We start from the raw sequence: 26,067 nt of genomic DNA on the forward strand, positions 1-26,067 counted from the left end.
TGATCGTCTTGTTGTGTAAAGAGCGAGTGAGGGTGTATGCGAGGAGAATGGATGGAAATATAGATAAGGAAGGGAGAGAGAGAACGATAGAGAAGTGGCAAAGACAATGGGCGAATGATAGCGGAAAGGCAAGGTGGACGAAGGAGCTTATTCCCGATCTGAGGCCGTGGTGGAAATGTAAGTTCAGGAAACTAGACCACTGACTGACGTAGTTTCTGACCGCACATGGTAGTTTTGGCATCTTCACAAAGAGGATAGTCAAATCTACCTCAGCGGTCTGTACTATTTGTGGGGTGACGGACGCTCCCGCAGACATTTTTAACTGTAAGAGATGGCCAAATTATAGGGCAGACTTCGAGAGGCGAATGGGTTTCAGTCTGGATGAAAGATACATAGTAAACATAATGATGAGAGGAGAAAAAGACTGGAGAGAAGTACTCTGCCTGATCTCTGGGGTAATGAAGAAGAAGGAGCAGAAGTACAGAAGAGGAAACTGAACCACAGATATGAACTCTTGTTTTTTTTTCTCGAGAGCCAAGAACTGGTACGTACCAAAATTAGTTTATGACCTCACAGAAATAGTTGGTTCTTTTGATTTCTTCTGGTAATAGGCAGTTCTTAAATGGTTTTATTTCTGATGTATGGTGATAGATTTTAACTAATTTTTTTAATTGATCTAAGCTTATATCCCTATAAGGGAGGTAAGATAATTCCTATTGTATAGTAATTACAACTAGCACTTAACGTTTGATAAGAAATAACATTATTTGAATAAGCAGTAAAGAAACTAACTGTATGATATAGATACGCTCTAAGTACCTATGTGAGTTTTTAAAATATTTATTATGAAACTTAACACATTATCAATCCACATAAAACAATTTGAAAAAGTAATATAACGACTTACCTACATTAGCTAGCAGAATTTTTAAAAAATTCCTTCAAAAATTCACTTCCGCCATATTTGAAACAGAATAATTTTCAATCGAAAAATATTTTGTGTGGCAAATTCACATATGAAAAAGTGTATCTACCTACAGACTTACCAAAATCCTTTATAAAAGAATATAAAAAACCTATCGGGCTACATCACTGAACGTTTTAGGAATAAGTTATGATAATGGAATAGTTATTCCGAAAACGTTCTGTGATGTAGCCCTATAGAGTTTTTATATTAATATACCTTTTATAAACAATTTCTTTAAATAAAATTTTTTTAAAATAATTCAGATCCAGACCTGTTTAAAATAATATCAGTGAAACAATGTTGCCAATTACTAAAATGTAGGCAACACGTTATACGCCAAGAAAATTTATGAATGGTTTATTATTTATTATTGATGGACAAATATATTTTTTATCTATTTATACGTTAGTTAGGGTACCTAAACTATCAAACAACTTAATTCATAATAATATAATAGTAACACATAATTTAAAATAATCGAAATTATTTTGCCAACTCATAGCTACCAATTTCCTCTTGACGTTTTGTTTTTGATTGACGTGGAGGTGACAGAAATGTTCACTGTTCACTATAAAAACACTGTAAAAGTGCTATGACATTTTTGAATTGTTAAGTATTAATGTAGATAATATGTGAAAAACTAATTAAACTTTTTGTCATTTCTCATTAAAATAACCAAAAATGCACAGCCAACCAAAGCCAAAAAATCCGTGGAACCAAAATATTCAAAACCAACCAAAAAAGAACAAAAATAAGAATTTGCCTACACCGGGTGAAGTGAAATTTAAAGAAGCTCAGGCTAAACTACAAGCCTCTGTAAAGAAACATGTTAAGGAATACGAATCATCATCAGATGAAGAAGAGTTGGAATCTGCTACTTTAATAGGTAAGGAAGAGTGTATTGAAGAATGTTCACTTTCTATTCTATTTCCTGCAAGAAATTCTTTAAGACAGCACTAAATAACGGTTAGTGTTTAAATCATATCTTAAACCATAATCTTTTATAAAATAGGTCTATTCTAGTTTATTGCATTCAACATTGGACATAGCTCGTTCCTCTTATCTTTCAAGACTTATCAAAAACAAGTACACTGATAAATTATTAATGTTTTATTAGCCAGTAAAGCAAACTCTGCTTTAACTTTATATCAAAAGCTTTTTAAAGAATGTCTCCAGACTTGTTTTTAAAACTCTACTAAAGTTATGTCAGAACTCACCTAGAACTTGTGTCAACCCATTTACAAAGGGATATTCATTTATTAGAAGGAGTACAACGAAGAACTAGTAAGCTACCTTTTAATTGTGGAAGATTAAACTGTAAATTCAAAGTAAGAAAGCTCAAGTTGTCTGCATTAACTTATAAAGGAGAAAGAGAAGTATATCCACTTATAGAATTTTTAGTGGAGATTTTTGGAGAACATCAAACTTTTTTAATATCAAGGAAGATGCTAGACTAAGAGGTCATAACTATAAATTGAAAAAGGAGTCTTTTAAAACCACTGTAAGGCAAAACTTTTTAGTTAACTGAGTTTTTGATAAATGGAACAATTTAAGTGATAAAATAGAAGCTTTTAAATGGTTAGGATATATTTGATATGATTTCTCTTCATTAGAATAAATTTTGTAATCCTATGTATATCTACTTTGTAATATGTGTATTTCCATAATTTACTATTATTGCAAGAACATTTTCTAAGTAGGTACTAATTCTTTTTCATATTATTTTTATTTTTACTTTGTTAGAAAATTTGATTTATATTATATTATTTAGTTTAGTACATATAAATATTTTGTAATTTGCACCACATATGCTTTGCTTTGGTTCGATATCATTATAATAATAATAATTAAAAAATTTTGACAATTGCTAATTTTTTGCACCCAATAAATTAAATTATTATGGTAACACCAATTCTTATAAAAGTTTAGATATCTATTTTCCATAGAACAATAATGCCTTTAACTCTAGAAGAATTTTTTCATCCTCCATCTCATTTTCCTAATCCTCATCTTTATGTAAGGCTGTAATACAATAAATATTTGTCTTTATTGCAAAATTCATTTTATAAGTGAATAAATCATATTATTTTAATTCAGACTCAATATTGAAGAACTATAAAACTGGGAATGGAGAAGAAGAGAGCATTGAGAAGACACAAACCTTTCTTCAAGAGACATTTCTCTCTGGAGCAGCCACATGTTTGATATGTATTTCTAGGGTCAGAAAGGAAGATCAGGTAATTTTTTAATATCACAAACTTTTGTTTAAATTTTAATTTTGTTTCGTTTTTAAATGCTTTTACTATGTATTTTGTTTGTAAAACTTTAGTTCTTTTGTTATAGATATGGACTTGTGTAAACTGCTATGGATATTTCCACCTAATGTGTGTTCAAAGATGGTCAAAAGACACTGTCACACAACTGAAACATGCTGCCCAAGAACAAATTATAGTGAAACAACAAAAACTTTGCTGGTGTTGTCCAAAGTGTAGACATGAATATGAACCTCGAGATATTCCTTTGAAATATTTGTGTTTTTGTGCCAAAACTGAGAATCCAAAATATGATCCTTATATTGCACCTCATTCTTGTGGGCAAATTTGCAGAAAGCCTTTGAAACCCGATTGTGGACATCATTGCTTATTACTTTGCCATCCAGGTAAGTTCATTACCATCATATTTCTGTTAAAAAATGTTATAAAACTGTTTGGTAAACCTATTATATTACCAAATATTGGAAATGATTTTATGTATGGCAATGGTATAAAACAGGAGAAGGAAACTTCCTAGTAATGAACAGAAAAAAATTGACCCCTTCCAGGAAGAACATCATAACCAACATTTTTTCGAATTTTTTATTTTTCATTGAAAGTGATCCTAACAATAAGCTTTTTTGTTGATCAAAACATTGTAAGCCGCACAAACATGGTTTTGAATTTAAAAGTAATAATGCATTTTATTGTTAGCAACACAAGTCTGTACCAATCAAAGTCAAAACATTGTAATCATGCTTATAAAATATCAGTAGGTTACTTTTGCATCTTTACAATGTTTTAGCTAACGCTGGGATATACTACGATCAGCTGATGAGTGGTGATGGCATCAAACACACTCGTACAGTATCATAGTATCCTATGCACAGTGTTGATAAACAAGTTTTAGTAGTTTTTAGAAGTTAAAAAGTTTTATTGTGAATTAATTATTGTTTGTTTTTTATTTTAATCAATACGTAAATCCGATTGCAGTGAAAAATGTTACTACAAAAGGTATGTGCTTAATATTTTAACCAAAAGTAGTCGCTTTTGTTCCTTCTTAACTTAAATTAACCGAGAACAAATTGTTTTTTGGTGATCTTGTTTTTCATTATCATACAATCCAATTAACCTGTCACTGCTCTATGTAAAATTTACAGCAAATCCTACTAGGAAACAAAAAAATCGTGTAGGAAAACAATTCTTAAAAAAAAATCTATTTATTTTCTTGAGCCGAAGTGGTAAACAATTTTTTATTTCCAAGTGCTGTTAAAAATGTTTATGGTCAGGTGTCTATTATTTTTATGATAAATTTGGTTACTTATACTGTAAATGAGTAGGAAGTAAATTGTTGGAGATTATAAACCCTGATTTTTTTTCTATGGGAAAATAATTTATATTTCAGGGTGCCACACTAAACCGAAGTGCAAGAATGCTGAATATGGCATTACCATCAAATGGATTAAAAACAACGAGCATCAAATAGACAAAGACCCATTACTTGGATTAAATGAAACTGTTTCACTGAGAGTTATTTTAAGTAACAATACACATGAACGTGTTCAGAACTGGATTAATAGTAATGTACTGGATTGCTCTCCAAAAATTACAGGACAAAATATCAGCAAACTTGTAGATTATTCATCATCTTCATCTTCAACATCATTGCTGGATGCTGTACGTACACAAAACACAAAATCTTGTTTAAATATCGATGTCGCTCACTAAGTAGTCATTTTGAATATTCATCTTCTTCTTCTTTAGATGCAAATCCACTAATGGATGTTAGCGATCACATTTTCCATTAATTCTCTATTTCTTGCAATATGTATCAGAGATTGTATGTCGTTAATCCCTGTCCATTGCCTTATGTTTCGGAGCCAGGACATTTTCTTGCGTCCCATTCCTCTCTTGCCTTCAATTTTACCCTCGATTATAAGTTGGAGGAACTGGTATTTTTCATTTCGCATGATGTGACCTAGATACGCCGTTTTCCTTTTCTTGATGGTTTCGAAAAGTTGGCGTTCTTGGTTTATTCTTTTAAGGACATCTATATTTGTGATTTTCGCTGTCCATGGTATTTTTAGGATACGGCGATAGAGCCACATTTCGAAAGCTTCTAATCTGTTTATATCCCTCGTTTTGAGTGTCCAGCCCTCTACGCCATATAGCAGCACTGACCACACGTAGCACTTAGTAAACCTTAGTCTCAGTTGAAGATCGAACTCTGAACAAGTCAGTACCTTCTTGAATTTTACGAAAGCTTGTCGAGCTTGCTCAATGCGACATTTTACTTCCCTGTCCGATGCCCAGTCTTCAAAAAGCCACGATCCCAGGTATTTAAATTTACTCACTCTTTCAATGGACTTAGTATTCAGTGTTATGGTGGAGTTTTCAAGTGCATCTGAATATTCATAAATATCATTTAATTCAGAAATTCAACAAGAGGATAGCTCTGATACTGAGAACCTTGAAAGTATGCGACCCAATCAAGATCTTTTACTGATAGGGTAAAGAGAAATCTGAAAGCAAAAGCAACTACCGAAAAAAGGTTTCAAGGAGAATTGAAAAATGCACAGGAAAAAATAAAACAGTACAACCAAACCCTTGTTTTAATCAAAAATGCAGTAATAAATGTACTGAAAAGTTATGTGAAGAAGATATAGTTTTTCTTTTTTGAAAACTATTGGGGTATGGCAAACTCACAAAGGCAAAGAGATTGGATCTTATCCTGTAAAGGCTGAGTCTAAGAGAAGAACAAAAACTATTGAATATTATATTCCATATAACAATGAAAAAGTGAAAGTTTGCCAACAATTTTTAATTAAAACGCTTAATGTTTCCCAAATGACGCTACAACATACAAAAGAAAATGGCCTAACATTAACATGGCTAAACAAGACCAAGGGGGAAAAGAACCCCTAAAAATAAATTTCTATTTAGTCAAGTCTCTTTGATAAAGGAATACATTAAACAACTACTGGCTGTTCCTTCTCATTACTGTAGGAACAAAAGCAATCAATTATGTCTTCCAGCCGAGTTTGAGAATGAAAAATATCTGTTTGACTGTGAAGAACTTACTGAAATTGTATCCCTTCGAAAGTTTCAGAAAATATGTCGGTCAGATTGTCATATCGGTTTTCATCTACCAAAGAAAGACAAATTTAATGTTTGGAGAAGATAAAGTATTTACCTAGCCTTAAACAAGAGAAAGAAAAAAGACAGAATATTGCAATCAACACATTAAACGTAAAGAAAGGTCTCCTGAATTTTTTTTGAAGGACCAAAATCTTTCAAAAGAAGGATCTGTGATGTGTCAGCTTTGATCTGGAGAAAGTACTGAGTACTCGTCAGGGAGAAAGTGTCAATTTATTTGACTGTAGAAAGTACATATTCTATAATGAAACATTTTATGAGAACGGTTCTGCAAACGTTTATTGTTACTTATGGGGTGGATCAGATGCAAGATATTGTAGCCACACACGAAACAATTTATCTATATTCCAATAGCTGTCCGGAACAGAATCGGAACAAAGTAATGCTGGCTATTCTATCATTCTTCATTGAAATGAGTGATTTTATAAAGAATATAAAAATAACATTTCTGGTACGAGAACATACAACGATGCCCGTGGACTCCGCGCATAGTAGCATTGAACTTTTCAATCGTCGCAAAACGGCGTGGTCTCCAAAAGAGTGGCCAACGATTATATGCAATTCAAGAACAGAACCTTTTAACTATGCTGCTCGGTCATTGGTTTTTTCTAATTTTTTAAATTTGAAAGATTTTGCTGAAACATTAATACCAAACAAATTTAAAATCGACGTTACTAAACTTCGCATAGCCATGTTTAATAAATATACTCCACAAAGCTTCATTTTAAAGTATGGATTCTTTAATAAGAGTGAACTAAAAACTACAAATTTGTAGGAAACTTTAAGAACACGCCGTAATCGTAATAATAATTATACCGCTCCCCAACAGCTCTACAATAATAGTCGAATCAAAATTTCGTCAGCTAAGTACTTAGATCTTAAAAAATTCTGGGATAAGGGTGTTATCCCAGCAGATTTTAATGATGACTTCCTTTTATTACCCCTTCTTCTTCTTCTTTTGGCATCATAACCCTGGATGGGTCTTTGCCTGTCTGGCTATGTCCTTCCATTCAGATCTCTCTTGTGCCCTTCTTCTCCATTGTCTTATGTTCATTGTTTTCAGGTCGTCTTCCACGTCATCCAACCATCTCGTTCTGGGCCTTCCTTTTTTTCGCCTTCCTATGGGCTTCCATTGTAACATTTTCTTTGTTGTTTTTGCATCGTTTTGTCTCTGCACATGTCCCAGCCATGACAGTCTTTGACTTTTCACAAATCTTACAATGTCATAACCTTCATTCAACTCATTAACCTCGTCGTTTCTCCTGATTCTCCATGTGCCATCTTCCTCTTGTACCGGGCCATATACTTTCCTCAGTATTTTTCTCCTTTTATTACCCCACAGTGGTGATATTACAGATTGTTTGATGGGAACATATAACGAGGATACAAGTGACGCTGATTTTTGATTAAAACTTTTTTAATAATAAAATCCTTAAACTATAATCTTTTTTTAATAACTATAATTTTAATAATTTAATGTGATTGATTCTTACCAAATAAAACACAATTAAAATCAATCTTAGGCAACGTAAATGCTGTAAATTTGAACACAGGAAGCATCGTAACTATCTAGACAAAAAGCGTAAGTGACACTTCAGCGAAAATCTTGAAAAACAAAACATTGTAAGTACCAGTACTATTACAAAAATAAAACAGAACTCAGAACATAATTACGTTTCTCATTTGTAAAGTACACTACATAGTAATATAATATAAAATATTTTGCTTTTAATATTAATTAATTTTAAAAAAACCTCCTCCTGTAAAATTCCACTTTTGCTGGTTACTATGTTTTACCTGAAAGAGCTCGAAATGTTGATTTATATTTGGATTTGTCTTGTCCACCTTATTCGTTGAAATTGAATCTCCTGGACAATATCATTATCATTATAAAGTTCTTTTATTTCTGTATTTGTTCTTATTTTATACTGGTTTATGGTCTATTTTAGAGAATATGAAAACTATATAATATGAAATGACTATGAAGAGGTTATGTATGGGCCTGTTAAATTCCCATCCTTTCTCTAGAAGCTATCTCAGTATAAATAGTTGATATATTTGCTTTAAAACTGGCTTCATATTCTCTCAGAATGTTTTCACCCTAGGGGAGTAGTCTACTAAGAAGAATATTTCAGAGGATTTTCTCTGTAGCTAATACATTTTGTTTTGTTCCCATTTTTTGGATGGGCGCTATGATATTTTCCTTCCAACTTGTTTGTATGAATGTTTGTCGTTCCTCTTATTATATCATATTCTCAAGAGCCACCTTAAATATTTGCCGATAGTGTATGTACATAAATAAGTAATAACTGATGTAAAAATATTTAGGTCCTTGTCCACCCTGTCCAGTAACTGTGAATGTTTCCTGCTATTGCGGTCGACAACAGCCCAGAACACAAAGATGCAGCAAAAAGGAATGGTCTTGTAATGACGTTTGTAACAAACCTCTCGAATGCAGCAAACATAACTGTCCTAATCCTTGTCATCCTGGAGAGTGTCAACCTTGTCCAAAGAAGAGTATACAAAAGTGTATTTGTAAGGCTCAACAAAAACTCCGTGAGTGTGCTAGTCCTGTATGGCAGTGTGACAAGGTAAGTTGACAAAGAAAAGAGCATATCGTCGGCTTACTGTCAAAATTAGGCCAACTCCACTTTTTGTCGATTTTGAGTTAAGTACTCCTTTGGACCTAAAAATTCTTAAAGAATGTACTGACAAAACCATACAAGTCCAAACAAATTTTAAATGTGGGAAACAGAAGGTGTTAAAAATAACTAACTCCAATAATTACACTTTTATTCAGCCAAAAACAGATATGTGCAGTTGTCTATTAAAATAAAGTAATATTTTATTATTTATAATATTCTAGTTCTGTCAAAACAAGACAAGTGCCAGTTAGGTTCTTTTCGCTGAACTATTTCGGTATAAATGCATAAATTGCATATAATGACCGTACTTAATTCTCTGGACTTGTCGGCGTCCGCATGTTTTCAATTTTAAACATAAGGTAACGGAATCATTAGTTGACAGTGGTACAGTATTTGACAATATAAGTTTCATTTTCAGAAAATAAGCCAAGTTATATTATTAGAAACCAGAGATCTACAGTTTAGAATAGTGGTGCTATCTATCTGTTCATCCCACAAGTTAAAACTTCCTACCTTTAGCAAATTCAATATGGCAGCAAATGATAGTTGGTCAGTTTTGTGTTGTGAATAAAATCAGTATTTTTTAAAGAAAAGTGTTTAGGTTATTTATAGGTATTTTTGCACAACATACGGCATGTTTATTTGTTTGTATTAAAATATTGTAAAACTCGAATGTATATTGCAAGCTATAAGCTAATTTAAAATATGCTTAAAAAGTAGCTATCTCATTGTTTACGATATTTTAAATGGATGCCATCTACTGGTTCTTTTATATTCGTATAATGTACCGGTAGTTGACATGAATGTCAACTATTTAGTGAAATGATCGTTAAAGTTATTTGTCCCTAAAATCAATTTACGGGCCTTGTGTTGTTTTTTCTAAAATCTTCTCAAGGGAATATTTCGATCTGTACCAGTAGATGACGGCATATCATTTGCTAAATTACATGACTGTCAACTACTGGTGTTTCTTTATTTCAGATATTTTATGATGCCTCCAACCAAAGAAAATATGTTTCGGTGCATAATCTTAATCTGTATTAGCTGTGATTTCAAATGGTCAATCAGTTTCTTCTGCAGCTAAAAACAATGGAGTACCCAGAAGTACATTAATTAATAGAATTAATAAAAGCGTGTCAAAATTTAGACAAATGGGCCCAGATTCCATTTTGACGAAGGAAGAAGAAAAAAATATTGCCCTTTAGATTTTTACAATGGCAAAAGCTGGGTTTTCAATTGGCAAATAAGCTTTACTACCAGCGATCAACACTTAATACAAGAACTGAAAAGAAAGAACCCTTTTAAATCAGATAGACCTGGGCGGAAATGGTACTATAGTTTTTTGAAACGAAACCCAGAAATATCTACAAGGACTGCTTAAAATTTAACAATAAGCACAGCTTCAGTAACTAAAAAAAGTATATTAAATTGGTTTCAAGAAATTAAAACTTATGTAACACAGAACATAAGTATGAGGAAGATTTGTATGATCCCTCACGAGTAGTTAATGGAGATGAGTCCGCATTATTTCTGAATCCAACAGGTAGTAAAGTTTTGGCAAAGCAAGGCGATAAAACTGTATATCAGCAGGTCAACAGTGATGACAAAGAATGCCTTACAGTTTTAGTAACTGGAAACGCAGCTGGAACGATGGCACCGCCAATGATATTGTTCCGTTACGAAAGAATTCCAAGAGACTTAACTGTCAGTGTTCCTGAATGGTGGGGTATTGGGAAGAGCAAAACTGGTTGGATGACTGGAAAGACATTTTTCGAATACATCCCAAATGTCTTTTATCCTAGGTTGTTAAATGACTTATTACTTTGCCAATAATTCTTTTCATAGATGGATATGATTCCCATTTAACATTACATCTAAGTAAATTCGGTGAAAGTAAGGGCATAATTTTGATTGTCTTATTTCCAAATGCCACTCATCTCATTCAGCCTATGGATGTAGCTGTGTTTCATACTCTTAAGGATGGTTGGAAAAAATAAAGTTCAGCAATGGAGATTAACCAATTATTATGATGCTCCTGTGTTAAAAAACGTTCACTTTTCCCCACTTGCTTGCTGAACTACTGGAAGAAAAAGTGACACCGACTGTACTTCAAAATGCATTTCGAAAATCTGGTCTTGTTCCTTGGAATCCAAATGCTGTTAACCTAATAGACACTGAGTTTCATGAATCTGCGGCAAGTCAAAAAATCGAAGTGTTAGAAGTTGGTCTAAAGTTCTTAGAAGATAATATTGATGAGGAGAAAATTGCAATATTTAAAAATAGAGATGAATGGGATGGAGACATATGTGATCATTATTTATTTTATTAAAAAAAATGTCTGAATTGAACCTTTTTAAATCCCAAATAATAAAAAAATGGAGATTTAAAAACAAAAAATATAAATGAAAATTTGAGGAAAGAAACTGAAGTACCTTCTGAATCGAATGTATGAAATGAATCTAGAGGAGCCAAATATTGGTAATGAGTTATTTAAAACACCCTCATCTCCTGTTAACTCACCAACTAAAACAACAAAACATTTTACACCAGAAAGAAGTCAAACAGAAGCCCTGCAATTGAGACAACCGTCAACATCATCATATGTGGTTTCATCTCCATTTAAAGGGCGGTTTTTTGGCCTGAGCCCAAACAGTCAAAGCAATTAAAACTAGCTAAAGAAAAAGTACCTTCGGCAAACAAAGAAAACGAAAAAAAGAAGAACGAGAAAAAATAAAAAAAAACAAGAAAAAGTGCAACTTATAGGAAATCAAAGAAAAACTCACAAAAGAAAAATATTTATTTCTTCAGATTCAGAGAGTTGTGAAGAATGTCAAGAGCCTGTGATGATATCAGTTTTGTGTGGAATGGTACAAACAATATTAAACAAAAAGATAAAATGTGTAACACAGAAAAAGATACAATTTTAGATTTTAAAATTGAAGAACGTAATACAGACTCGACGAGTGAAAATATACCTAACAATGGACAAAACTCCACACAAGCGTATAAAGAAGGGTGATCGCATTCTTGTGTCATTTCCAGGTAAAAAGAAGGAATATAAATGTGTGTGTGTTATACAGGAAGTGTGCAACAATGATGAAGTTGAAGTTCTAGGTATGACGGCTTGTAATAAAACAAAAACCGTATTTAAGTTGAATGAGGACATAAGTTAAAGATAGTTCAAACACTCCTGACCATGGAGCTGCGCGAAGGCGGAGTCAAATTCACGTAAAGACAGAAAGGTTCTATTGTAAGTGGAATTACAGAGTGCATAGTACAATGCGTTTCGCATGGAAGTGGGGACTAAACCAAATTTCGTCTACTGCGCTTTACGTTAATATTTCCGAAATCCTTAAGAAGTTAGAATTTCCCGATATAACTTGTGCTAAAGATCGATTAACCCTTAGTCTCCCACGACGTTTAGATTTTTTTGACAGTTACTTCCCAACGGTACTTTTAAGTCCGCCTTATTTTATTGTTCATCAATTTTTACAAGCTAAAAGCGTTGTTTATTGCGGACGATCCTTTCGAGTACCTACAAATCTTATTGTATATTTAAAACAACATCGTTTGAATAACATTCGAAGTTTTAAACATCAGCTGAAAATTACGTTTGTGAGTGCCAGTTTTTGTGGTAAGTATTATTAAATTTTATTCCTGGGATATAAGGGTACCAGAATTTGATAGTACTTAAAACTACCGTCGAGAGACTAAGGATTAACATATGAATGTAATAAAAAGCTTGAAGTTGCCGGATAGTTAAATACTTAAAATATCGTCAATTACTGGATCCTGTAGGTCTCAACTACTGGAATTTTGAAAATATTGAATGCCATCTACTGGCTAATTTTCCAGCTGTAAGAAAATCTAACATTTTTGTTTAATGTTACATTTTGCAAATATTTTCAGTTAATTTCTTATTTTACAAATATTAACAACTATCTTGAGACATAGTTAATAAAAATATTTAAATCTGTAACCGTTTTATTGCCAGATTTGTATATATTTTTTCTTATGCTGTCAACTAATGGTTTCGTTACCTTATCTGGATTTATTTTATGCTAGCGTTGGTGAACTTTTTATTAATTTATCTTCTTTAAGTGCCATCTGCTTGACAGAGGTCGGCAATCATAGCTATTCGGACTTTAGAGACGGCTGCTCCAAAAAGTTCATTTGATCTACATCTGTACCAGTCTTTTAGGTTGCGCAGCCATGATATTCTACGTCTCCCTATGCTTCTTGTTCCTTGAATCTTTCCCTGCATGGTCTTTGCTCCATAAAAAACAAATTTATAGAGCAGTTCTGATATTGAGGACAGTAATATTTTTCATACTTTTTTTTTTAATTTACAATTTATTTTAACAATTGTTTGCAGAGTTTTTCGTTTGCAATGTATTTACTTTAATATTTTTCAGTTATTAAATAATTTTTAAATTCAGCCGATTTTTTTAAAATGTAGATTTCTCAAAAGTTAGAAAAGTGGAGTTCGCTGGTTTTGGCAGTAAACCGACGATATATTTGTTTAATTTTTTTTTTGGATTCAACAAAATACCTTGTTGTGCCTTTTTAATCTTATATGCCATATATTGTACAGGCTTTTTAGTAGTTAACCATTGTAGGTATGTAATAAACCACTGGAATGTGGCTACCATAAATGCGAAGAAATTTGCCACGAGGGAGTCTGTGACATGTGCCCATTGTCAAAACTTCGAACTTGTCCATGTGGAAAAACTACATACCAATTGCCTTGCACTCAAGAAACGCCCACCTGTTTAGATACTTGCGATAAAGTACTGGATTGTGGCGTTCACGGTTGTAATTTGAAATGTCATAGAGAAAAGTGCGGAGTGGTAAGTACTTTTTAAATTCTTGAAATGAATAATTTTGACAGACGTTCTATTGCAGTAACAGCGACGTTATAATATTTTCATGATACATAGGATATTAATGTTATTGATTTTCAGTGTCTTGAAACGGTAGAAAAATCCTGCAGGTGCGGTCAACATACCAAAGAAGTCCAGTGCTATAAACCATATTTATGTGAAGTTAAATGCAAACAAATGAAGGATTGTAACAAACATCCATGTAATAGAAAGGTAAGTGTAATTAAGAATTATGTCATTATCTTTTCAGAGCTGTTTATTTTCTTCATCTTTTTTTCATGAAAAGCACAGAATCCTGTGCATCCCGTTATGGCGGCTCTTAGTTAGAGTTAATTTAATTGTTTTTAGACGATCTCATTTGTTGTTTTATTTAGAGTTGTTGCTTCTATCTCTCTTGTACCTACTATCCTGATAAATTTTATAATACATACCAACTATTTTGAATCTAAGTTGTAAGGTATACGTTGACCGAAGAGATTGTTCATCTCACCTGATGTCCAATTCAATGCACGAGAGGGAGAGAGAACTACAAAGGATTACAAAATTGTTTTTACTTACTATATTTGGCCAAGGAATTGTGTGTATTGTTTATTTACATTTAGAGAAGCTGAGTGCATAAATAAAACTGCATAAAATCAATGATTAACTAACAACTTTAACAAAACTTGCAAATGTCGGTTACTAAATTTACTTATGACTTAAAAAGAAATTATTAGAAGCAAATGCACCGATTCAAGACAAAACATGAATATGAACATTAATCATTATCATGATGAAACAAATATAAAACTAATAAAACACTGAAAACTTTGTTTTCAAAACTTCCACAAAATTTATTATATCTTATCACTACAGCTCTTTCGGCAGAGTGCCTTTCTCAAGTGATCTATTTTTGGTATGTGTTTACACTTTATAGTCTTTAACGAAATAGGTTGAGGAGGGAAGAACTATTTGTCTCAAATTGGTCATTCAGAATTTTGTCTGTGTTTTTTTCATTTGTTAATTTCCATAAATTCTATGGAATTAACAATAAATGTAAAAAAATGTTGAGTCATGTTTACCCCACGACAAAAGTTTAAAAATCTTATAAATACACTGACCCGCAAAAGTAACCGGACACGGACGTTTATTTTAAGAAAAATAAAAAGTATTAGAAAATCTTCAATTCCAGTAAATTATTTTTATTGTATGTTCAATAACAAACCATAAAATAAGAAACAAATTCCAAAATGTTTACTAATGCAACAACTAATAAGAATTTACATTTTTAAAATTAAATTCTTTTTTCAAATTAAAATCATAAAATATTTCTGAAATATAGATACTAAAATCGACTATTCCTTCTCGAGCTCGAATAATCACTCTCATCCTTTCTACATATATATTAAATCAACGCAGAAATCTCGTTTTGCGGTATTTGTTCACACTCGTTTATTAGCGCCTGTTCTAACGCACCACACTTTCAAACTGACCATAACTTTGCCTAACTACCCTTCCCAAGTTGTCCCACAAATGCTATATCGAGTTAAGGTCTGGACTTCTAGGAGGCCAGGTTAGTTACTGAATACCAACATCTGTGGATTGTTGCATTGTTATTCTGGCTATTTCGCCGAGCATTATCCTACATTAGGAGAAAATTTTTACCTGCACAATGCATACAAGCTAACACGTATTCTTGTAAACATTCCCTAATGTATCATCAGCATTAAGGCCACCTGTCCCTAAAAAAACAAGATCTGTATATGCTTCCAAAGAAATACCGCCCCAGATCATTATACCTCCACCACCCATGGCGTTTCTTGACATTGGTCTTGCCTGTACAGGCCTTTTTGAGTAAGATCCAGTTTCCCGAAATCTTTGTAAAACATCGGATATTATGCTTCACGGAATGCCAAGCATATCTTCGATATATCGAATGGAATGCCCATCATTATGAAGAGCAACAACTTACGCTACTACCAGATCTGGCCTCATTACAAATTATTCTTTGTTATTAAAAAAACTTTTCTTTCTTTTTTTCCGAAAAAGCAGGAACCAACATACAGCAAAAAAGAATACAATTAATTTAACAAGGATTATTTTAAGTAAATATTCAATTTATCGAGGGCACCTTAACAAAAAATTTCTTTTTAGTCACAAAAAGTTACACTTTTTAACTGTTAAAAATAACAAACAAATGGATAAACGCAACTTAATTTTTATATATTTAATTATTATACAGGGTAATTCAACAAACCTAAAAGGAGAAAACTATGGACTTTCACGTGCCCGGTTACTTTTGCGGGTCAGTGTATTTGAGCGCATAATAGCGTATAATATTGTAAAATTTTACAGATTCCTAAGACAGATAAAGCAGAACATACAGGGATATCAATAATATACAGATACAGACTTTTGTTACCCCGTACTCTTTCGTTAAACTCCACAAAGAAGCCCTGCGGTGTAGATAAAATCTCTTCTTCTCTTACCAACAGATAGATAGATATATTTAATGAGATGGCAATTACCCTATTCCATTGCGACCTTTTCAGATCTATTGTGGTCCTCTAATCCTAGATTACATTCCCTAGCATGGCTTTTTTTAAGAGTTCTAACACCTTCGAGACTGAAACTTCCGTTATAGCTCTTTGCTGTGGTTGTTGCTTGTGGTTTTTCTTCGCCTAATGTAAAGAACGGCACACTTGCCAGGATATCGCACTGACCCAAAATGTGCTCTGCTGTTTCTTCCTCTAGGTGAAGGGTTCCGGTCTAATGAATGGCATTAATGAACCTTGTTTGGCTATTTCATCTGGTTTTTCAGTGCTCTTATGACCCTCGTGCCCTGGTATCCAGGCTACCGTAACCTTGCTACGGTCTCTTAGTTTATTTAGGACACCCATACAATCTCATACTACCTTAGAATTGACCTCTACAGAATTGAGGGCTTTACGCTGCCTGGCTGTCTTTGAAGATGGCAATTGAGTTGTGCGTTCTTTTCTGCTTTTCTATTTCTTCCACGCAGTGTTGGATTGCCGTTATTGCCTTGAAAAGCCGGAAAATTTTGGCATCCTTAGATAGACTTACCGGGAAATGTATCCCTTGTTTTGTCCCTACTATACCGGCCCCTACACCCTCAGATGATTTTGGGCGATCATTGTACGAGGTAGCTTCTGCTTGTATGGGTACACCTTCCTTCCAGTCTTAAATTCCTTTACAATAATTTTGAATTTATTATCAAAGCTATATATCGTTTACCAACAGGTAACGTTTTCTAATTTAAAATAAAACTACGATGTATCGAGCAAAAGAGCACGATTTTCTAATAGTGAAATATGCTAACTTTTGCCATATACTTTACAGACTTATGTAACATAATATTAATTACAGTGCTGCGACGGAAACTGTCCACCTTGCGAAAAACCTTGCGGTAAAACTTTAAACTGCGGCAACCACAAATGCAGTTCAGTGTGCCACCGAGGACCCTGTTATCCTTGCAGCGAAACTGATATCGTCACGTGCAAATGCGGAGCTACCAAGATATCTGTTCCTTGTGGTCGTAAACATAAAACCAAGCCTCCAAAATGCGCCAAGTTATGTCTGTAAGTATATTTCATTCAATGTAATAATAGTTTCTTTTTTTTTGTTTAAGAGCCACACATCATTTATTAATTTTGTTTTTTTAGGACTCCACCTGACTGCCATCACGAAAAAAGGGATTCCCACAGGTGCCACTTCGGCGATTGCCCTCCGTGCCGACAGATCTGCAACAAAATCCATAATAAATGTTCACACTCGTGTCCTGTCACCTGTCACTCCGCCGTTCTTGTCAAAATTGAAGGGCAAAAAGCGTCCATGCCTTGGGAACAAGTCAAGCCTCAAGTTGTAAGAAGAGAATTAATGTGTCCAGACTGCGTTGTTAAAGTTTCTGTGACTTGTTTAGGTATATACTAAAAATTTAAAATGCTCTACAATTTTCCATGTACGGTTTATTTTATTATATTGTATACATATCTGGAATTTTATTTACGGAACATAGGATTTTTAATACGATTACTAAGATTACCTGATTTGCAATTAACCAGTGTAAATTTCTATATAACGTCGCGATGTTTTATAACTAATTTATTTGTTCCACTGGATTGCCTCTCTTCTGCGGTTTGTAGTAGCATATGTGGCACGCCGACAGTGTTGCTCCGTCTACCGATTTTTACTGAAAGTCCGGTTTTGTGCAGATAATAAATAATGTTTTATTAACATCAATTTTGTTTGTGTTCATTAGGTATTATTTGAATTATTAAATTTATACTTAAATACATTTATTATTCCAAATATTCTTTATAATTTCAAATTAAAAAGAGTGTATTATTATTATTTTCTTTTTGAAATTCCTTTTTATTGAAGTTATACTTCTATACGCGCGCTCCACGTTAGAAATTTGTATGGGAGTGAATCTGTGAAACCATTACATATGTAAGATAATGAGTAAGAGAGAAACAGAAGATATATTTTCTCTCTCTTCCTCTCTCGAATATAAAAATGTTCCTATATATAATTTAATATTATATATATTATATAAAGATATATATATATATATATATATATATATATATATATATATATTTATATATATGTATATATTTATATAAAGAGATATATATATATATATATATATATATATATATATATATATATATACATGTACATATAATATTATACATATAATAAAATATTTATTAATATTATTATTTATGTGATATGTTTTGTATTATTTATTAAATGTTCATAATTATATTAGTCTTTTGTATTTCAAAATAATAATCTCAATGAATCACTGTATGATCCAGAACTGTCAATTTTGAAACACATTTGTGTTATGTCCTCGGTAGTATAGTAGTCAGTATCCCCGCCTGTCACGCGGGAGACCGGGGTTCGATTCCCAGTCGGGGAGGACTTTTTTATTAATATTATTACATTATTGTCATTTTTAAATACTTATGGATATTGCATTTTAATTTGTAATGTATTATTATATGGAATTATGTTGCACTGTATTGTAGTGTATTTTATTGTCATTTTTAAATACTTATGAATATTGCAGTTTAATTTGTATTGTATTATTATATTAATAACAAAATAAAGAATGAATTTTACTGCAGATTATGTGTAAAAAAATTTTTGCAGTCAACTCCTTTCATACATATATGAAAATAAAAATATACATTTTCATCAAAATATTGATTCAATCCTTCATTGTTAGTAAGTTGTTATTAATTCTGTTTCTCTTTGTGCTATGTCTTACCTATAGAATTATATGTGTAATGATTGTGCAGATTGACTCCCAAATAAATTTGTAACGGCGAATGCGTGTATAGAAGTGTAACTTCCACCGACAGTCCCACTGGACTGCCACACACGTTTTTTTTTTATTTTTAGAAATCTACTTTTTTTTAAGCCGTTTTGGCAATAAAACATAACCATTTTTTTAGTTTTTTAGTTAAATAATATTTTAATTCCATATCTACATTTATAAATATGTACGTTTTGCGAATTGACATGCACTCTAGCTGTGTTTCGTTTTTACACTTACATTGGCAGCATCGCGGCATGAATTGAGACTCCAGTCCAACAAATAAATTAATTATAAAACATCGCTACGTTATATAGAAATTTACACTGGTTAATTGCAAATCAGAGGATCTGAGTTATTGTATTAAAAATCCTATGTTCGGTAAAAATTTTTCCAAATCTGTATACAGGAGTAGTTTGGTCTCCGAGATTTTCCCATACTACCATAAATGGGAGACCATCTCTCTCTTTTCGCTATTCATATCTTGTATTATAATATATAGCGATAAATACAGCAACGTAACAAGTGTTTATTATTTTTTTGTTCGCGTAGTAGTTAAATGTGTATATTTTGTTACAGGTGAGCACGAGACTTCAGATTGGCCGTGTTATTTGTCGACGCCTTCCAGTTGTCATCGACAGTGCGGTAGAATCCTAGATTGCGGTAATCATCGTTGTACTTGGTTGTGTCATATAGTAAAAGATGCTCCAGATAATATTAAGGTAAGATTAACTTGTATTATTAAATAAACTATCTCCATTTTTTACGAGCTGGAATTCATGAGTCCAAGATTGAGAAGTTATCATAAACTAATAACAATAAATTCAAATAAGTGTATGTAAAATAGTTCTTTATTATCTTATAATTGATTTTTTTAATGACTTCTAATTGATGTACTGATTTTTCTTGAAAATAAGCAAAAAGCAAATACCCTGAAACTGCATCTTGTTATCAATTTTTTAATGATTTGTATGCTTTTATTTCAATCAATTTTATAACTTTATTTGTACTAAAACTTGCCAAGCAAGATCTAAATAATTTAAAAAATGAAATTCCTTTGAAACAAAGTAATACTGTAGATTTCATGAAAATTGCATTTGTAATTGATACGTCTATTAGTAAATATTACTTACATCCCTTTTTGTACAAATTAAATACAATTTTACAATATGTATTTCTTAAAAAAACGTTTCTTGATTATTTGTAACTTTCTTTCTGTTTATTATGCAACCCGTAACACACGAATGTTTTATTAAAGTGTAATTTACTTAACAAAAAAATTAAATAATTAAAACACATTAGTATTACAATACTATGTAAATTGTAAATATTAGACACAAATATACACCGAGCAGCAAAATTAACGCACCACGCACCGCTGTGTACCGGATGTAACAATCATATTGTGTTTTTTTTTTTTCAATGTTCGGAACATCCTGTGGAATAGTCTAGCATCTATAAAATATTGAAATTAAAACTCAATTGTAGCCTTAGACTTTCTTAACATTTTGTTTTTTGATTCATCCGCTTGTGTTCGATAATAAAAGAGGTATGTACTTTTATAATACAAAAGCTACAAAAGTTTTTATTAGCATAACGAAGAAGTACAGGCTGTAAGTAACATCATTAGAGTAACAAAAATAAATCAATACAATCTGCGTCAGTAACACGTGTTTCCGCCTCTACTTCTAATGACGGTTTCACATCGACGAAACAAACTCGAAATGAGGTTTGCTATTTGGTCTTGATCAAGATCATTCCAAATCTGGAGAGCTACTCTTTCTACCTCTTGTATGGTTCTATGAGGTGGCAAAGGCTGATGTAGTCTTCTGTCAATTATGTCCCACAAATGTTCGATTGGGTTAAAATCTGGACTATGCGGTGGCCAATTAAAAGTTCGATGATTTACCTGTTGTAAATATTCGGTTACAGTTCGTGCAACGTGAGATTAGCAAAAAATTGTTACCAATATAAGAGCGAAAGGTACAAGCTCAGATAAAATAACGGATATGTACTTATCAACGTTTAAAAAACTTCCACGAAGAATTCCTCCCCAAAACTTTATAGACCCTTCATTAAGTAAAATCGTTCTACGTATGTTTCACTGAGCATAACGCTCATTTGGCCGTTAAATTACTTTTAAACGTCAATCGAAACTATAGAGCCAAAATCTGGATTTATCTCTAAACAGAACGTTTTCCCAGTCGTCATTATTCCTGTTTACGTGTGCTCTGGCAAATTGTAATCTATCTCTGCGGTGGTATACAGTTAATGCTGGGCCTGTAGCTGGTCTTCGAATACTTAAGTCATGTTCTTTAAGACATTTCTTCACTGTATCAAGGCTGGGTTGGATATTATGAACAGCTCAGTTCCGTTAAAAGATTCCTTGACTTTGTAAATCGTTCTCTTAAAGCGCATAATCTACTAATTTTTATAACAAACCAGACACTTTTTGACTGTTAACAATTTGACATATATCAAATTGGTAATTTCCCATAGTCTACTTTAGGCTTGTTTACTAAACTAATCAGAAAATGAGGATTTATTGATGGAAAATATGAATAGTTGTTAAAGTACTCAACTTTTATTATCCAACATAAGCGAATGAATCAAATAACAAAACCTGTGGCTATAGTTGGGTTTTAATTTCAGTATTTTATAAATGCTAGAATATTCCACAGGGTATTGCGAACTTTTAGAGAAAAACGCAGACTGATTGGGACACCTGGTATACAAAGACAATACCTGTCCACCACAATATTATTACAGCAATGTTATTAGGGAATAAGGCTATAATACATTAAAAAATCACTTCAATCGGACAACAGATTATATATGATATTATGATAATATATTATGATAATTATGCAACCTCAATACACTGTTGCCAGTTATACAACAGGTTTTCCTCCACAATCTTTTACACTTTCTAAATATTCTACTTTCATTTTGCAGTTTGCTTATACTGTTTATCCAACTTGGATTTGAATTTATGTTTTATTTTTGGCACAGATTGACATGTTGAACAATAGTTATTTTCCTGTATCATATGTTTTTGAACTCTCGTGCAGTCAAAGGTCATCCATATGTTTTCTGAACTCCAGTACGGTCAAAGCTCGTTATTTTTATATTATAAAAAATATTTAATGTCATTTGTCAAAATAAAAGATTTCTTTAACATGTTAGCAATCACTGTCTTTTAGACATAAAGTATTTTGTAATTTATTAAAGGATCCTGTAATAAAGGCGGCTGTCATCTTATGGTTTCAATAATTCTCTAATATCAGTATTGATAGATTAACTTAATGACATTGATGTATGTATTTGGTATTGCGACTCTAAATATTAACGAAATTTCAACATATCAGATGGGAAGATATGTCAATGGGGCGGTTTGGAGAATCTTTTCACTTTCCAGACAAAAATGGCTTCCTACTGTAGTTAATTTAGCTGTTCAGCTGGTCAATGGACAAAGATTTTATTTCACGAAAGAAAACGCAACGCAAAGATCTGAATGATCACTAAAGACAACTTTTAAATGTTACTTTTTCTTAAAGGGAGACGTGGCAACATGTATATTGTTATAATAGGTAGATTTTAAGCGATAAGTCACAACCTGTTTATTAAAATAAAATAGAATAAACTGAATTACAGTAGAATAAAATAGACTAAAATAAAACTAAATAAAATAAATAAAATTTGAAAATTAAATAAACTAGAATAAAATTTAATAAAGTAGGATAAAATGGAATAAAATAGAATAAAATAGCATAAAATAGAATAAAATAGAATGAAATAAAGTAAAATAAAATAAAATAGAATAAAATAGAGTAAAATAAAATAAATTAACAGACTCTAAAGAGGAGCTTATTGAACTTTGATAGATTATTTAATTTTAAGGCGATACCAAGTTAAGTTTACGTTATATATATATATATATATATATATATATATATATATATATATATATATATATATATATATATATATATAAAACTATAAAACGTGATGATTCATATTAAACTGCCATTTAGATTTTATCTTTTTGTAGATAACTAAATTATCAACTCTCCTTTTCACCACATATTGATTTCTCTCATTGTATAGCAACTTTTTTATTGAACTAATGTTTCTTTACAGTTTAAAATATCGGAAATGACACACAATTGTTTTGAACAACTTTGTATCTGTTTTGGACAAATGCAGAAAACTAAATTTAATATTAATAAAAAAAATATATTTAAATGCAATATTTACGTTCTAGGCTGGAACAAATTGCGAGAAATGCGAAAATAGTTGCAGCAAACAACGCCCCGAGGGTTGTGTACATGCATGCCCGAAACCGTGTCATCCTGGAGACTGTCCACCTTGCAAAATAATGATTAGAATCAAATGCTACTGTGGACTTAATCAACCCTACGTCACTTGTGCAGATTGGTTGAACGAAGAGAAAAAAGTGGAGTTGCAGACGTGCGGTAACCAATGTCCTAAAAATGTAAGTAGAGATTAAAATGTTTTATATAAAATAGACTGCCAAGATATTCTCACAAAAGTCTCCTTTTTATCTATTGTAGAGTTCCTCATCAGGATTTGTTTAGGTATATAAATATCGATTTATCCCATGGATAATGTTTTTTAGTCAATTCGATTTCTATTAGGTTGATTTATATCGTATATTGATTTTTTGTTCGTGTGCCTCCGATTCTGTTTTTTCATTGTTTAACATATGTATTGTTTCTGGACTTTTCTTTAGCTTAACTTCGATGTTTTCCAATTTGCCTTGTTTATATCCATTTTTTTCACGTTTCTTATTCTTTGATCCACCTTCCCCGCTTGTATCTTTTATCTAAATGTCTTAATAAGAAGTATTTTATTGGTTGCCTTTAATGCTCAATTTATTCAATACACTCATAATAATTGCATTTTACCTGTTGTTTGTTTTGAGGCTGACTGGACACGCTCACAGCAAGACACGTTTGATACGGCCCGAGATTTCGAGTTAAGTTTCGGAAGATCGCATTCGTCTTGATACACTTGTCTTGACGTTTCTTAATTTCAATCACTTGTTTGTAATAATAATACATTGTATAACATGTCATAGTGACGGATGATATCTTTTTTAGTACGAGTGCGGCCACAGATGCAAAGCCAACTGCCACCCTGGCCCATGTCCGAACGCAGATCAGTGTAAAAAGAAAGTAAAAGTGCCGTGTAAATGCAAAAGGATAAAGAAGGAATTCTCCTGTGAGACTGTTCGTAAAAACGAGGCGGTCGTACCATGCGATGAAGTATGTCAAGTCAAGAAAGAGGAAAACAGAAAACTAAGAGAAGCGGCCGAAGAACTAAAGAGAATGGTAGAGGAGGCGAAAAATAAGAGAGAATTAGAAAAGTACCAAAAGATGTTCGAAGGCAAAAAAAAGAGTAAAGAAAGACGGCGGTATGACGACGAAGTTGAAGTTAGTTTTATTAAAAAATATTTGTATGTTATATTAGCTGTTTTGTTACTAATTATTTCGGTTGTGGTGTATTTTGCACTTTTATAATAGGTAGATCAATATTTGTCACTTTAAGTCAATAAATACAGTGTTTTATATGCGGTGTTTTCTTGAAGGACTGGTGTTTATAGAGGTAATATTTTGACATCAAAGAGACAAACAAATGACAGCATACAAATGAGTGTCTAACATCAGTAATGCCCTAAAAGAATTTTGTATTAGATTTCAAATTGGAACTTTTTTCGAATCAAAGTTTAGGCGAAAAGCAATGATTTTGTCATTAAAATATCGGTTTAATTTTAGGGGATCATTGTTTAAACATCGATTAAAACTACAAAATTACTAAAAAAAAATTTTTAGATCACAATAACTTATTAAGAAATATATAACAATTTTTGTACTATTTTAAGGGTTTTTACCCACATATTTAGTGGCATGACTCATATACAGGTAAATGCACTGATGATAGACTTGTTACTCCGAAAACGTTTTGTTGTGCTGTAACCCGAAAGGATCTTTTTAATTATATACCTTTTATAAAGGATTTTTAAATAAAACTTTTGTGATATATGGTATACAGCCAACTACAGGAATTTTATTTTCCTTGTGGATTTTAGATCAACACATTCCCAAAGTAATCCAATGTATGAAATGTTTGATATACAGTGTGTCAATTTTAAAACTTATAATGTTCTATATCTTACGAACAAAAGCTGATATCGAAAAATGCTTGAAACCATTTCTAGAATAGTAAGGGGGAACTAAAATGACATGAAAGAGATCTCAACCCACCACAACCAAAAAAGTTTAAATTGCAAACCCCTACTTGTGATATATCTTTGAACAAAATGCTATCCAATGGTATAAATGAATCGCTAACTGCAGAAAGGCATCATGTCCAATATGTACGAATTTTGTGTATTTGATTAAAATTGTTTCCAGTGGCAAAACGCAACGTTTACTACAAAAATGAAACACGTCCGCATATTAGTATTGGCATGGCAACGCTTTCAATATTCTATTTACTGCAGAAAGGAAACTAGTCCAAGACAAATTTTCTTTCTGCGGTAAACAGTTGCGGCGCTAGAACTGCGTGGCAAATATTCGAACTATCCTCACAGCTGAGTTTAGTCAGACAATATTGTGCTTTGTTTATTAATGATTGTTGTCGTCTTTACTGTGGTTAATAATTAGATTAGAATGAGTTGTTCAGATGAGGAATGGCGTGTAAACAAGAAAAGAAAAGGTTTTACGAATGATGACAAATATAAAAGGAACATAATAAAGAAGTCTAAAGTGGCTGGACAAGAACACGTAAACTGGGTTGGCAAAACTGTACCAGC

The 26,067-nt window shown here is 32.2% G+C and overlaps 1 protein-coding gene across 1 annotated transcript; it reads left to right on the forward strand.

Annotated features, from left to right (window-relative positions):
* Positions 1 to 1,504: 1,504 nt before the first annotated feature.
* LOC140445271 (NF-X1-type zinc finger protein NFXL1) lies at positions 1,505 to 24,820 on the forward strand. Its single transcript, XM_072537196.1, has 11 exons — positions 1,505 to 1,853; positions 3,065 to 3,204; positions 3,311 to 3,626; positions 8,704 to 8,966; positions 13,640 to 13,870; positions 13,985 to 14,116; positions 17,270 to 17,481; positions 17,566 to 17,822; positions 19,809 to 19,951; positions 23,494 to 23,724; positions 24,353 to 24,820. The coding sequence occupies exons 1-11, from the start codon at positions 1,649 to 1,651 to the stop codon at positions 24,770 to 24,772; spliced, it is 2,550 nt and encodes an 849-aa protein (XP_072393297.1). The 5' UTR covers positions 1,505 to 1,648; the 3' UTR covers positions 24,773 to 24,820.
* The last annotated feature ends 1,247 nt before the right edge of the window (positions 24,821 to 26,067 follow it).

The sequence above is a fragment of the Diabrotica undecimpunctata genome, chromosome 7 (genome assembly GCF_040954645.1).
Source record: "Diabrotica undecimpunctata isolate CICGRU chromosome 7, icDiaUnde3, whole genome shotgun sequence".
NCBI classification, from domain to species: Eukaryota; Metazoa; Arthropoda; class Insecta; order Coleoptera; family Chrysomelidae; genus Diabrotica; species Diabrotica undecimpunctata.